Source organism: Miscanthus floridulus, chromosome 2 (assembly GCF_019320115.1).
Source record: "Miscanthus floridulus cultivar M001 chromosome 2, ASM1932011v1, whole genome shotgun sequence".
NCBI lineage: Eukaryota > Viridiplantae > Streptophyta > Magnoliopsida > Poales > Poaceae > Miscanthus > Miscanthus floridulus.
In genome coordinates this window covers 39172760-39188557 of record NC_089581.1, presented here as the reverse complement: position 1 = coordinate 39188557, position 15798 = coordinate 39172760, and the positions used below count along the sequence as shown (strand labels likewise).

At 43.6% G+C, this 15798-nt stretch overlaps 2 protein-coding genes and 2 pseudogenes across 2 annotated transcripts; 1 reads left to right on the top strand and 3 right to left on the bottom strand.

Annotated features, from left to right (window-relative positions):
- Window positions 1-1815: 1815 nt before the first annotated feature.
- LOC136522175 (uncharacterized) lies at window positions 1816-7268 on the bottom strand. Its single transcript, XM_066515970.1, has 10 exons — window positions 6977-7268; window positions 6178-6370; window positions 5938-6095; window positions 5683-5828; window positions 4784-4846; window positions 4595-4687; window positions 3137-3298; window positions 2901-2998; window positions 2663-2823; window positions 1816-2442 (listed from the first exon to the last, which is right to left on the bottom strand). The coding sequence occupies exons 1-10, from the start codon at window positions 7170-7172 to the stop codon at window positions 2117-2119; spliced, it is 1596 nt and encodes a 531-aa protein (XP_066372067.1). The 5' UTR covers window positions 7173-7268; the 3' UTR covers window positions 1816-2116.
- A 1333-nt stretch (window positions 7269-8601) lies between these two features.
- Window positions 8602-12267, bottom strand: LOC136536381 (glutathione S-transferase T3-like). The gene is made up of 4 exons (XM_066528697.1): window positions 11933-12267; window positions 11459-11732; window positions 10651-11377; window positions 8602-8667 (listed from the first exon to the last, which is right to left on the bottom strand). The coding sequence occupies exons 1-3, from the start codon at window positions 12265-12267 to the stop codon at window positions 10652-10654; spliced, it is 1335 nt and encodes a 444-aa protein (XP_066384794.1). The 3' UTR covers window positions 8602-8667; window position 10651.
- On the bottom strand, window positions 8777-10125 carry LOC136536382 (protein ALP1-like; annotated as a pseudogene).
- Window positions 12268-12771: 504 nt separating the features above from the next.
- LOC136536380 (phenylalanine ammonia-lyase-like) lies at window positions 12772-15335 on the top strand (annotated as a pseudogene).
- Window positions 15336-15798: the final 463 nt, after the last annotated feature.

Sequence of the window (15798 nt, the reverse complement as noted above, 5' to 3'; positions counted from 1 at the left end):
ATTTATCCCTATGAAATCAACCAAGAATTAATCTTCTTGTGAATGATAGTACGGACGAAGATGTATACTATGAACACATGCACATACACCCCTTATAAGCATATTTGAAAGATATAAACCAAGAAATTAATCAAGAAAATGCGAACTCTCACTCAAATCGAGGACTTAAATCTGGATGAACATTCTCAAGGATCAATCTTACAAGATGCAAGTTTTATTACAAAGTTTTTTTATATTCTTGTTACATATTATCTTATGGTTATGATTTTAATGCTACAAATATCAAAGTACAGTACAAGAAAATTTTGATCTTAAAGACTGTATAAGTTAAATCGTGCTTTATATTTTAGAGACCCAATCATTGCGTTACGTGCACCAGACGATTTTCCTTGTGGACACAATACGTAGCCTTTTAGGCATGTCTTGACGTGAGAATAATGAATTATATTTGTGCGGCTTGAAACTGGACACCTTTCTACCCAAGCATCTGCGTAGCAATTGGCTATCCAAATTCCAAGACGGAGAAAAATATAGGCAACTAGGATCACCAATTCATCCAATAAAACAATGCAATAATATCATAGATAAGAGCAAGTATAATATTCAGTCAGGTACCATTCCCACTCTATAAGGAGTTAAACAAAACTTTATCAAATATATAAAAAATTGTTAATCTTTATAATACGCAATAGTTTTATTAAAGAAACCATAAAAATATTTTTATAACAAACATAATTCGAAGATATAAATAATAATATTTTGTAATAAATCTAATTGAATTTAAGAAATTTTGACTTAATCTAAATCCAAAATAACATTTTTTTTAAGAGTAGCACAAAAGGCTCCTCTTCTCCAGGACAGGTCAGCTGACATGCTTTACGTAGCGCTAGCCGCTAGTTATCGGACTTGCTGACATAACGGCGTTACCATCTACTTTCCTCACATCTTCTTAGGCCACGAGAAATCGACTGACGTTTTGTTCGGCGCTACCATTCTCTCTTCCTTTTTCCTCCTCCATGTCAGATTTTTGCACAGTCAGCTAGCGAAGTCGTCGACCTAGGCTGGCCTAAACGGTCCAAACGGTGCATGGATAGAATTTCAACGAAGGCCTTGTTTGGATGTCGTCGAATTCATTTCAATACGTATGTGTTGGATTGGATTAGATGGAACTTAGTTCAAGCTTCACTCCAATATATCACAACACATGTGGATCGATAAAAATCCGATTAGGCCGAAAAAGGATGAATTCCAACGGTGCATGGACCAGAACCAGGCAGGAGGCAATCTCTCTGCGGTCAAAAGGGATCTAACTGGTCCTAACCATTTAACCAAGGATGAAATCTCTCTGAGAGACCGGAGCCTTGTTCAACTTTTATATATACCAATAATATTAAACAGGACGAATACCTTTATATACCACTATTAATAAACAGGACAAACACCAGATGAATGTGTGCAGACGCAAAGAATATGACAACCACCTTTAGTCAAAATCCACCCATCCAACCGAAAGAGAAGTTCGTCCAAGCAACAGTTCTATCTCATCTAATCTGCATTTTGTTTTCGCACCACATCACGCTTTCGATCTGCTGAGAACTAAAAGTTCCTTCAAGCAACACTCCCATCTCACCTCATCTGCATTTGGCTTTCGCAGCACATCACGCGTTCGATCTGCTTACACTGCACGCACTTGCCATCTTGCCGACCTTATCTCATCTGCACAGCGAGGGATCCTCTCCACACACATGCTGTCCATGAGTCCATCCATCCAAATGGAGCACAAAAATATGCCTAAGGACCCAACTTCCAAGTTCAAACCGAATCAGCACAATGCTGGATTCCAATCATAAATTAGATTGTTTAAACCATTTCACCTTATCAGTTCTAAAGAACTACGAATCCACTGATAACCAACAGCTAGCTAAACCTAGCATCAATTGACCTGAGGTGGCTAGCCAACTACTGCAACACAGGGCAGAATTGAACGAACCTACCGTGGCAACAACTGGAAACAATCCACTGCTACCAACCTACCCTGCTGCTAAACTAGTTAAAATGGGCGCTAGCTACTCTTTACACGTGAAATGGCAGGAGCATGCTTAGTTCAACCAGCATGCTAGCCCCACAGCCTGATCAGACCTGGAGCTCCATCGGCTTCGTCCCCAGTTTCTTCCGAGGAGTTGGAGCTCTCGATGGTATCTTCCTCTGAGAAGTTGTCTTCCTCTTTTTCTACTTGCAGACGATGAGCATTGTCAACAACCCACTGGGCAAACTCTGGGGTTGCTGTGCACTCCGCAAGTGCCTTCCTAGTCGATTTCTGGGTGAAGTCCTCCCATTCCTCCTTGGAATATTTCCGTGGCTGGATGTTGTGGAAGGTGGAGTAGTGATCTTCGTCGTCTTCGTTGGGTACTACGCGCTTTGTAAGTGCTGAGCAGATCAGACCTGCAAAACCCAGTGTCTAGTCAAGTCAAAACAATACAGTGTGTTGAAATAAAATAGTTTCAGTCAAAAAATCATATGGAAAGGTCCTGTCGTTAGCTCAAACAAATGAAAACACAACTTCTAACATGTGAACATTATGACAACAGTATCGTATAAAGAATGCTGTGACTACAGGCCAACAGAAAAAACTTTGAAGTTGCAAACAATATAGTTATGTTACCTCCATTGGCCAAATTGCTCTGACCGAACTGTGTGGCCGAACTTCTAGATGTGGTTCTTCCAAAGCCTGTCTTAGATGGACTTAAGAACTGGATTTTAGGACTCTTGGGCGATCCTTGAGTAAGCATTTGCTGAGAAAGAACCTTTGACTGCTTTTGTTTCCTGCAGAAGAACCAGCGTACTCGGTACTTCAACCGGTACATAGACAACATCAACAACAACTAACTTGAGGAACTTACTGGGTCACTGTCTTCTGAACTTTCTTTGCAGTCAACAAAGAGCATAACCACCAGCTAAAAGCAAGAGCAACCAGTGCTAGAAGAGGATCAAGTGTGCTCTGGAAAGATAAACAGCATGTCAGATACGAAATTCAAAGCAGATAAATGCAACCTCATCCAAAGCAGTGATCAAGATATAAACCAGACAGGTTCTTGAGAAGAATACTTAGCATGATAAGGGAAAACAAGAACCATACCTGCATAATGAATAATGTAGCAACAACACGCATAGCCCACTTCACAAATTGCGCTATCCCAGCATCTACACTTCCATCTTTTGAAAGGATAAATCTCCTGACCATCCAATAGCCAAAACCAGCTCCAGTGAAGACAATTGCCACCAGCAGGAAGATAGAAACCTGTAATTCATCATTAATTTTTGTTACTTAAAGACTTGTATAACAGGTAAAGGTAACTAGGTAAAACTATGTAACAGACTGATGTACTTAAACAAGTAATGAATAGTCCATTATACCACACAGATCAACAAGTGTAACAAACTGTGTATGGTGAACCATAAGTGTTCCATTATACCATATCAGAGAATTGCATAGAAACGTCCAGTGTTCCAAGCAATAGCAAAAGATTAAAAAAAATGTGTATGGTGAACCATAAGTGTGCAGTCTTTAAGGTGATGTAGCTATTGCAGATAAAGTCATCTTTCTGAATAACGGTGTCCAATAAATATGTGCCAATTATGAGTTATGACCCAGCAGGCATGGTCTCGTATAAAAGCATGGAACTCTATATGCAGCACACTATGTTTTCGCACATCAATTAGGTTTTATATGGAAGGCAAATACCAAACAAAAATAAAAACTCAACCAATATTTTTTTACCACAGTGCACCAAATAGATAGACGGGGCAGTATATCTGGGATTATTCTCTTGTAAGCTACATAAGTCAAAGTTTCAAACTTCATTAAAGAAAAAAAGCTTCTGATGTTTGAAGTAACCATACTGCCATGTAGTAATGCATTTAATACAACATTAACTTCCATATTATTTACACTTATTTGACATCATTTCTTACAAATTACAACATCAAAGTATCCAGATAATAACTGGTTAAAGTCAGGAGTAAAAAATACATAAGTTATCTTTGCAGACTACGTTACAATCATAATGACAGAACTGAGGCAGGTCTAATGTTCATCTTGGTAAGTCAGAAGTCAGAAATAAACAAGTTATCATTGCAGACTACGTTCCAATCATAACAACAAAAACTTAGGCAGGTGTATTGTGCATCTTGGTAAACGTAACACATTAGCAGGATATAGATTAATTTAGCTCCCAAAGGCTGTAGTTTATAATGAACAATTGGGTGTATTGAATCTGTCTATAAGTAATAAATTAAGGGTTCAGGCTATCAGTTACTGAGATCAGGCCCAAAAATAAAATTCAGAACCAACAAAAACTCCCTTCCAACTTGATACACATGCTCTAGTTTCTATAAATCTTTCCAAAGCCACATAATGGTAAAGATACTAGCACTAATATACCGGTGTGCTCCATTTCTGATGTAACAAACATTAGAAAACCGAAATCCAGAATACAAAAGAAAACAGTAAATAATATTGTGCAAGCAAAAAGGGAAATGAGTAAAAATAGTTAGTTGATCTATTATCAGAAAACATGCAAGAGGAATTACTTACGGGGTTGTACAACTCTTCACTCAAGCCGAAGTTTTCAAGAATAGAAGAGACCAATGTTGAGAAGTAGTGTACAACATAGGAACCAACACCTAACTAAAAGTACGTAAAAAGAAAATGAATGAGTACAAATAATTAGTGAGAAGTGCCTATTCAAATAGCTGCAAAATGGTGTGGGTACAAGGTAATTACCACAGATCCATAAATTGCAAGGTAAAACAAACTTTTCCTGCCCATTGGTAGCAATTTCATTCCCTAAAATGAAGGCAAGGTCATCAATATTGTTATCGTACAAAAAATGGACCATCATCAACAAATAAAAAGGAAGTACATTGAAATTTGCAGTTCTTTGTCAGAAAATTTGAAAATAACACGGCACTATTGGTTTAGCCAACCAGAACACTACATGTTCCAAATCTATCTGAGGGGGAAATTATAAATGGATCAAAAGACTAACACTACAAGATCACTCTAAACTAGTAGTCAGCAAATTTCTTGAGAAAAAGGTGTAGACATGTAGGTTATATCAATTTCAATATCAATTAGTAACAAAAAACAGTGAACCTGTCTGGTCGCTGTTGATATTCCAAATGATGATATTCGAAAGCATGAATCTGATTCACATGTATTCAGATGATTATGGGCAACGGTACAAAGTGGACTTCTAAATAAACTGGACAGTATTTGTTCAAGGGGGGAAAAAAACTGGATAGCATCAAAGGGCTCAGGTCAATATCAAGATCATAAAAGAAACAATATTCCTTCAAAAAAAAAGAGAGATAAACAATAACACACTACATGTTTATTTTATCTTTCCGTCCAGTCATATCAAGCAGGTACTAAGTCTATTAAGACAACAAGCCATGTTCTTTCCAAGACCTCAAGTTAAAAAAAAAACTTCAAACGCTTCTTGAGTAAGGTCCGTCAAGCGGCTAACAGTCTAACACACTGTTATGACAATATCTCTCTGGCAATAAAGTACTACATTCATTTTTTTTAAGGATGAAGAATGAAATGGTCATAGTTGCAAGTTTCAATGGAAACAAATCCTTACTACAGAAAGATATAAATGTTTTTGAGAAAAAATATACCTGAAAAAGTACAATAAGAACAACAAGCAGGATCCCAAGAGCCATAGAGCTGCTATAGTAAAAGGGAGCCCATTTGCTAACAATTGGTGAGAGGAATAGCAATACAAATCCAATACCAAGGCAAGCCAAACGCCATTTCTGAAACTCTGCATAAGTATTTGAAACAACAAAAAATGATTTAGATAGAATAGCAATCGATGCTCTTAGTTTATTACTGAAAAGAAAAAAGGAACTGATTTCATGAATAATCCTGACCTTCCTGAATGGAAAGAGTGAACCTAGCAGGTTTCTTATCAGCCAATTTCACATCAACATATTTGTTTCCATATGGAGAATTTACAGCAGTCCACATCCCATCTTGAAAACCTTGCCATTCACCCGTCTCACACTGGCATAAATTCATGGAGGCATTCCTGCAAAAGGTAAACTGCTTCAGTTTTCTGGACACTAAGAATGCCTACATTTACAGTCAGGAAGAGTTAAAACAAGACTTACCTATGAAAGCAAACCTCTATTTTCCAATGGAATTTCTCAGGAATCGATTGAGAGACATTCATTTTGACACGAATTTGGCTTGCATAGCTATCAAGATGCAACCTTGGCACTCCAGATAGGAGGACTCGCTCACAAAATTGTCCATCCAAGGGGGAGGGAACAAATGAAACCTCTGGACTTTCCAAGCTAACACCTGTAGTAGTAATAACCAATTTAATAAACAGCGCCATACAGATGACTACCAAACACAATACAGGAATAAATATACATTTTAATATTAAGTTATCAACAGTAATTTCGTGAATTCAACATTCACCAGGCATAGACAATCGTCAAGCTGCAACAAGCACATAAATAAAAGGACTACAAGTATAAAATCTCACACCGTGCTTACAATAACAGAAGAAACAAAATAAAAAGAGCTGTTGTGTGTAGCTGTTAGGACATGTTAATACGTTCTTAATAATATAGAAAACAATCCAAACAAGATCCAAGCTTGATTCCAAGGGCAGGTTATTAAACTACAGCAACAGTTACCAACAGAACCAATCCAACATTCTTTGATTCCCAGCAAAGCAGCATATGATTGAATATTCCTTCAGGAAAGAAGATGCAACTTTCCATCACTGAAAAGTAAGCCGCCAGCATTATCTAAAATCCAACCAGTTAGGGTATACAATCGCAGCATCCCACAACCTAAATCCTGAGCCAACGCAAAGCCCTAAACCCTAGCCGACACAATCGCCGCGGGCGCGCAGACACGAGCGCAGTCGCAGAACAAGACGAAGGTGGACGATACCGTTGAGCGGCTGCGCCGTGGCATCGTCGCCGGAGGAGAGGATGAGGAACGCGGCGAGGAAGGCGACGAGGATCAGGGTGGGCGCCGCGCGCCGGGACGGCGACGGCGAGGGGGAGGCCGGGGCGTCGGCGTCCGTGGACGAGGTGGCACTGGTCGTCGCCGACGACGAGGTGGCTTCGCTGGCGGTGGGGGCCATCTCGCGCGGCGGCGCTCCGAGCAGATAGATGGCTGCGCTTCAAATTCAAGCAAAGTGGTGAAGCAAATGTTCGTGGAAGATAGATCCCTTTTTTTTAACCCCGGGAATTTATAGCAGCTCAACTCTTTGGTTGTTCGTGGAAGACGTGTTTAATGGGGACTTTGTTTTTTTAGGCCAGTCTCAATGGGGAGTTTCATTTCACTGTTTCTAAGATTGCCACGTCAGCTTTGTGGGCTATGACTAAGAAATAAAACTGGCTCTCTCAATGGAAGGTTTCATTTCACTGTTTCATAGACAACCTACATCATTTAATGTATGTATGGTGTTGTGATCAAATGTACCAATCAAATATGTAGTCATTTATCTAAACTGAACGTCGTCATTGTGGACAATAGATTTTGCACTGTTGTTGTTCAAAACAAAACAAGCTTTCAGATTACAGATCAAAAGCATCGGGTGCACACATGCAGTAGCTATGTAAAGTAAGAAAGAGAGGAGGAAACATGCACAGATAGCTACGGCAATTGTTGCCATCGCCGAACTGAACATAGGTTTACAAATGAGATAATACTCAAGTACAGATCAGATTTTAGGAACCGAGACAAATACAGATCAGGTTTCATGGCAAATACAGATGAAGGCATCAGGACAAATACAGATCAGTAATCAGGACAAATACAGTTCAGGTTTCAGGACAAGTTTCAGATAAGGACCATAACTAAGTTGCAGATGACAAGTTTCAGGTAACTAAGTTTCTAATAACAGAGAGGACACAATGCACTTCATAGATTTCAGTTAACTAAGTTTGTCATAACTAAGTTTCAGATCAGGACCTTCATAGGGTTCATCTCAGAAACCATACAAGCATCAGGTGCACACATGAGCTTTGGGTTCAGATAAGAGAAAAACCATACAAGTCTGGCATTGTATAACTCTGGGAGATTTCTGGACAGTCACATTCACACATGAGAAAATATAGATAACAGTCAACTATATTTTCATTCACATAAAATGCAGATAGATTTTCATTTTAGAGATAAAAAATTCAGATAGCCTCTCTCTCTCAATTCACTTCTTAAACATTCAGGCCAGTAGCAGCAACCATCACTGTAACAGAAGTTAACCATATGAGCTACAGAGCTAAGCTTCGAGCAACCTTAGTCAGCAAATAACTTTTCCACAAAAACTAAAATACGTGCACTACAAATACAGAACTTCAGTTTCAACCAACAGAACAGCAAGTACGAACTGCATAATTTAGATAACTGCATAAGTTCAGATAACTTCAGAACTGCACTACAAACTGCAGTATGAACTGCATAAGTTCAGATAACTGGAACAACAAGATAACTAAGACGAATTGTAACAGCAAGATAACTGGAACAACAAGTTTTCCAATGGCAAAAGATGACAGATAACTGGCGGTAAATTGATGATGACCATTCAACCAACAATGTCGAGATGCACCCCATAGATTCATATAGATGCTTTCACCCTGCACAAATAAACATAGTTCAGCATGAGATCTCAGATACAAATGCACTTGCACATATATATAAACAAACGTTACAGATATATAAAATTATTATTACATGTATTCTATCTCAAACTCCAGGTATATGTGTATGACCACCAAATTTACTCCAGATATGTTCCACCAAATCATTCTTAAGTCGGTGATGAGCCGATCGATCTCGAATATTAGTATCTTTTTCTAAAGCTCTCTCGAGCGGAACATACTGTTCTGGAGAGCTTTCCGGTTCTTGAACGGTTGCTGAACTGGAGCCACATTTAGATCTAGATTTTCTTCAATGTCCTCTTCCTTTTTCTCATCTTCAACTATCATATTGTGAAGTATGATGCAAGCTAGGACAACATCACGGAGTACATCTCGGTCATATAGACGAGCTGGTCGTTTTAGGATGCACCATCGACGCTGCAATACACCAAAGGCTCTCTCAATATCCTTTCTTGCCCCTTCTTGTTCCTGTGCATACAACTTGTCCTTGTCGGTGATAGGGAGTCGTATTGACTTAACAAATACTGCCCACTCAGGGTATATTCCATCAGCAAGATAATACCCAGTGTTGTGTTGATTCCCATTGACCATGTACTGGACTCTAGGAGCTAGTCCTTTTAGCTCATTGATAAATAGAGTAGATTGGTTCAAAACATTAATATCATTGTTAGAACCCGCTACTCCAAAGAACGCATGCCAAATCCAAAGATCATGTGATGCCACGGCCTCAAGAATCAGCGTCGGCACTTTCTGATCACCACGAGTGAACTGACCCTTCCATGCATTTGGGCATCTTTCCCATTGCCAATGCATGCAGTCAATGCTGCCGAACATACCAGGAAAACCTCGTTTCTCACCAATTTTGAGTAGACGCTCAGTATCTTCCATATTGGGGCGCCTCAAATACTGTCCACCAAATACATCTCTAACACCTTTGACAAAATTCTTCATCGACTCCATTGCAGTAGTCTCTCCAATCTTCAAGTACTCATCTAGTTCATCTGCAGCACTACCACTAGCCAATTGGCGAATAGCTACAGTACACTTCTGTAGTGGACTGAGCCCTTGCCTATTAACGGCATCCACCCTTAGAGTAAAATAATCAGAATTTTGGCCTAAGGCCTCGACGATGCGTAGGAAAAGAGGCCTAGACATACGAAATCTTCGGCGAAAAATATTGGAAGGATAAAGAGGATTTTCTGAGAAATAATCATTCACTAGTTTTTGATGTGCTTCCTCTCGTGGTCTCTTGATGTGCTTCCTCGGATGCAGTCGATGGTCAGCTGCCTGTTTCTGTAGAGCTTCGACAGTAGACTGAATGACCACCATGGCTTCACTGATAACATCATCTAGGATCTCATCCTCAGCAATGAACTCATCCAACGAGTACAGAGGATTTTGACTTTCATCAGGATTGTCATGTTCCTCAGACATCTTTGCAGATGAGAAAAAGGAAAGGTGAGAGAGTACAGTAATAAGAAAAATAAGATAGAAAGTTTAAAGATATTAAGATCACCTCAAAACTGTAGAACAAGATGGAAGAAGAATGAGGAAGAGAGAAGACCTTCGTGTGTGTTAAGGAAAAGAGAGGATGGTGTATATATAGGTGCACAGGGCAGCCATAAAAGAGAGGATGGTGTATATATAGGTGCACACTGAGCAGTTTTCACACCTAATGTGAAACTGAGCAGTTTTCACACCTAAAGTGAAACGGCCATAGTAGATAATGCAACATTCACACTACAAACTGCCATAGTATATAGTGCAGCATTTACACATGATATGAGCAGTTTTCACACCTAAAGTGAAACTACCATAGTAGATAATGCAACATTCACACTACAAATTGCCATAGTATATAGTGCAGCATTTACACATGATATGAGTAGTTTTCACATCTAATTAATATAGTGCACATGATGCAGCATTTACACATGATGTGAGCAGTTCAGAACTAACCTTAGTTTGCAAACAACTTTTCTTCTATCTTGCGTATTGCCCTGTCTCGGCTAGCCTTTTGATCTTCAGACATGTGACTTATGTCTTGATTAAGCAGGGAATTATAGACCTCAAACATCTTTGCTTCTTTTTGCTCCTTTGCTGCCCTCAAATTTGCATTTGATATCTGAATCTGTGCTTCTGTGACCTTTTCCCGCTCCACCTTCCGATCTTGCTGCACCTTGATAATTTTCTCAATATTGTCCCCAAGGATGACAATTCCTTCCATAACATTGTCCTTCTTGCGCCTTCCACTACGCTCAGCCTTTGCTGCTTCTCTACCAATGGGACGTGATTGTTCATCTAGAACATCAACTATCTCACTCTTGTTTTTCTCTGTCTTCTCAATCAGTGCACACCATTTGGGCTCGTTTTTTAGTATCTTCCACCAATGCACCAACAAAAAAGGCTTTTCAAACCTGTTTGCATACATCTTTTGTGCCTCATCTTCCAGCATGTCGTTGGAGTATCCGCTTGTATGCATTTGAGTTACCTTACTCCAATAGTCATTGAAATCAGTGATCGATGACTTGAGGCGTGACCAGTGAACCTTCAGTTGGTTTATTTCCCTTCTACGCTTCCCATTCCCTTTCTTGTTAAAATCATCAGTGACTTCCTTCCAAAATGTGTCACCTCTCTTGTCATTTCCCTTAATTGGGTCTTTAGAAGCATTCAACCAAGCACTGGCCTACAAAATACAAAATATTGATATAAGATGAACAAATCAAGTATTATCGACAACACTGGCCTACAAAATTAAGTATTGTACCAGTCTCTCTTCCTCTTCATGACTCCAGTATCTCTTCTTTACTTGCCTATTTGCCTCATTGTTGTCATCTTCATCAATGTCAATGTTCACCGTCTCCTTTGTTGAAGTACCTTGTTTCACAGTTTGGGGTGCTCCACAGGCACTTGGTGGTGGTGATATCGGGTTGAAGCCCATAGGCTGTCCAACCAAATGAAAATTTTCACCTTGAATTTGTGGCTGCTGTGGATAGTGTGGTTGTTGAAGAAAATTCATAAAACCACCTGGTGGATAGACCCTGAAGTTTCACACTATCATTAACACTATCCATAATAGAGCTGAACCTTTCTATGCTAAGATCAACTATAAAACCAACTGTATTAAACAATCTTCAATATCATTATGAACAATCTTGCAGGCTATCAACTTCCAACGAGTACAAATCAACTACTGGCAGCCATGAATTTGGGAATACACAGATCGAAATCAAGTGCTTACCATGAATTTGGGGATTGTTGGTTTCTAGGTTCAGAGGAAAAAATTGGGGGTACGGCCCCCCATCCTACTCGCGCTGGCTGCGACATCACAGACGAAGACAAGAGAGCAGGGGAAGAACTCAGCACAGCAGGGGAGGAAACCACAGTGGCCGGCGTGGGAACTGGTGGCGTCACCGGCACCTCGAGGGAAGGCAGCGGCGGCGGCGGTACCGGTGACGAAGTTGGAGGCCGCGACGGCGCAGTCGAGGACGACTTCTTCAGTCCCAGACGGCTACCCGCTCGCCCTTTCCCCCCACTCGTGGAGGTGCGCCGCCCGGATCTCTCTGCTGGTGCCATCGGAGCAGCATTGCTCGTTGATTTGAAACCCTAGCGCAGGCGATGTGCGGGGGGCGAACCTATCCACGGAGGAGGAGGAGAGGGGCGGGAACGACTGGAGGGTGGCGGGAGGGGGCGGGAAGATTGGGGAAAGGGCGGAAGGGGGCGAGAAGGGCGTGCCGTCGGGAGCCCGGCCGCACGGGATGAGGATGAAACGCCGGACGCCCCTCAACACGAGTTTCATTCAGTTACCGAGGACTTGGTAACGGTGCCCAAACGTGTCGTGGCCATGAAACGTATTCCCTCTCTCTCCTCCTAAAATCATGCAAAGATTCCTTTTCTTGCTGATGTGTCATCTAATTAATGTGCATGATACACCCACGAAACCCCCATTGAGACTGGTTATAGTAGGAAGCAGCTTAACGGGGAAGTCTTAGCTGGTCTAAGCATTACTACTGTGGTGGCTGACAAGAGGGGCCAGCGTCGCGGAACATGTGCGGCTTTTGCTAGGAAAATTATTAGTGCATGACGTTTGTTAGGAAGGAGTAATAAAATCTGGTGCTCCAACGAACTCAGGATCTGTTTGCAAAAATCCATTCTCTACCAATCTATGTGGATTAGAATGCAAAAATGAATCAGCTTCTTTCAATCTCTCACCTCACATTGTGCTTGTGATCTGTGAACACTAGAGCCTAGAGGGGGTTATTCTATTTCTAAATGATGTTAAAGTCTTGTTTAATTGTAGGAAGTTGGAATTTGGGGCTACTGTAGCACTTTCGTTTTTATTTGGCAATTAGTGTTCAATCATGGACTAATTAGACTCAAAACGTTCGTCTCGCAATTTCCCACCAAACTGTGCAATTAGTTTTTTTTTTCGTCTACATTTAATGCTCCATGCACGGGCCGCAAAGATTCGATATGACAGGTACTGTAACACTTTTTGAGAATTTGGGGTGGAACTAAACAAGGCCTAATAGTGAAAAAAGGCAAAAAAAAAAGCATGACATGATACTTGTACAGTTGTACTCGCTCGAATGAGAGTATGGTTCCAGAATTTGCACGTACTTGAACTTATCAGCCTGGCTTATCAGCTATGGTATAGTGTTTTTCTCTTACAAGAAATTAGCCGACGGTACTTTTTAGCCTGGCTTTTCAGCGAAGCGAACAGGGCAGTATTCTCTGCACGTGCATCGAGAGTCCGTCGGCTCCCACCCCAAGCCCCTTGCATTCAAAATTCAAACGTTTCAGCATTCTCCCTCCGTACTAGATTTTATCTAGAGTTAAATGCACCAGAGATCCATTAACTTGTGATGATGTTTCAGTTGGGTCCATCAACTTTCAAAGTGGCTTTTTTGGTCCATAAACTTTAAAAATGGTTCACTGCAGTCCATACCTATTTATTTAACCTTAAATTCAAAGTATATTTGTAGAAAACCCCCTACCTTTATTTATCTTCTACGCGCTCACCCTTTAATCATCATACGTAAGAGCTCTTGCTCTGCGCGCCCTTCCTGTCCGGCCCCGCCGCGGCGCTGGTCGACGACGACGACAGCGCCATCACATCGCGGAGCGCGCGCCACACGGCGCTGTTGCACTTAAACCCGGAGCCGAAGCCGATCTGCCGCACGCGGTGGCCGCGCCGCACCCGGCCCTTGGCCTCGGCGTACGCCAGCTCGTACCACAGAGAGCTGCTACTGGTGTTGCCGAACCGGTGGAGGGCGCACTTGCTGGCGTTGCTGTTGTTACTATATATAGATTTCTTAGTGCCGCAGCGTTCGGAACAGGCGACGACGGCCACGTGCTGCCAGCGGCGGCCACACGCGCCGCGATGCTCGTCCTTATCAACACCCTGCTGCAGGGCTACTCCGGCATCCGCTTCAAGATCCTGGAGACGATCGCCGCGCTGCTCAACACCAACGTGACGCCGTGCCTGCCGCTTAGGGGCACCATCACCGCGTCGGGCGACCTGGTCCCGCTCTCCTACATCGCGGGACTCGTCAACGGCCGGGCCAACTCCACGGCGGTGGCACCCGACGGCAGGAAGGTGGACGCCGCGGAGGTGTCCGCGGCGTTCAAGATCGCCGGCATCCAGCACAGCTTCTTCGAGCTGCAGCCCAAGGAAGGGCTCGCCATGGTGAACGGCACGGTCATCGGCTCTGGGCTGGCATCGATCATGCTCTTCGAGGCGAACGTCCTCGCCGTCCTCGCCGAGGTCATGTCCGCCGTGTTGTGCGAGGTGATGAACGGCAAGCCCGAGTACACCGACCACCTGACCCACAAGCTGAAGCACCACCCGGGTCAGATCGAGTCCGCGGTCATCATGGAGCACATCCTAGACGGCAGCTCCTACATGATGCTCGCCAAGAAGCTCGGCGAGCTGGACCCCCTGATGAAGCCGAAGCAGGACAGGTACGCGCTCCGCACGTCGCCGCAGTGGCTGGGCCCTCAGATCGAGGTCATCCCATGGCAAGGCGCTCCACGGCGGCAACTTCCAAGGCACGCCCATCGGCTTGTCCATGGACAACACCAGGCTTGCCATCGCGGCGATCGGCAAGCTCATGTTCGCACAGTTCTCGGAGCTCGTGAACGACTTCTACAACAACAGCCTGCCGTCCAACCTGTCCGGAGGGCGCAACCCGAGCCTGGACTATGGCTTCAAGGGCACCGAGATCGCCATGGCGTCCTACTGCTCTGAGCTCCAGTTCCTGGCCAACCCCGTGACCAGCCACGTCTAGAGCGCGGAGCAGCACAACCAGGACGTCAACTCCCTCGGCCTCATCTCGTCCAGGAAGACCGCCGAGGCCGTTGACATGCTGAAGCTCATGTCGTCGACGTTCCTGATCGCACTGTGCCAGGCCGTCGACCTACGCCACCTGGAGGAGAACCTGAAGAGCGCCGTGAAGAGCTGCGTGATGACAGTGGCCAAGAAGACCCTAAGCACCAGCGCCACGGGGGGCCTCCACAGCGCGCGGTTCTGCGAGAAGGACCTGCTCACGGCGACTGACCGTGAGGCGGTGTTCGCGTACGCGGACGCCCCCTGCAGCGCCAACTACCCGCTGATGCAGAAGATGCGGTCGGTGCTGGTCGAGCACGCTACTGGTGTTGCCGGCGTGCATGCAGCTCTTCACGACGCTCTCGGTTGTTGCCGAAGTACCAGTTGAGGGTGATGTTCTCGGTGCTGAGCACGACGGCGTATGAGCTCGGGTTCGCCTGGAGCATGTCCTTGGCGAGGTCGATGACGATGAGGCCGGCGCTGCACCCCATGCCACCGAGGTTGAACGACTTGACGTCCTCGCGCATCCTGTAGTGGTTGATGATCATGGATGCCAGCGACGGCGTCGGGTTGAAGAGGCTGCAGTTGACGATGAGGATGTGCACGTCGCGGCACGGGTCGATCCCCGTGGACTCGAACAGCGCGTCCAGGCACCCAAACATGACCGCCTCGGCCTCCATCCGCGCCTCCGCCATGTTGAGCCTGGGCGGCCACGCCTGGACGCCTGGGGGCAGGTACGTCTCGTCTCCCAGCGTGAACCCGAGGTCTGTAGTTTGCAA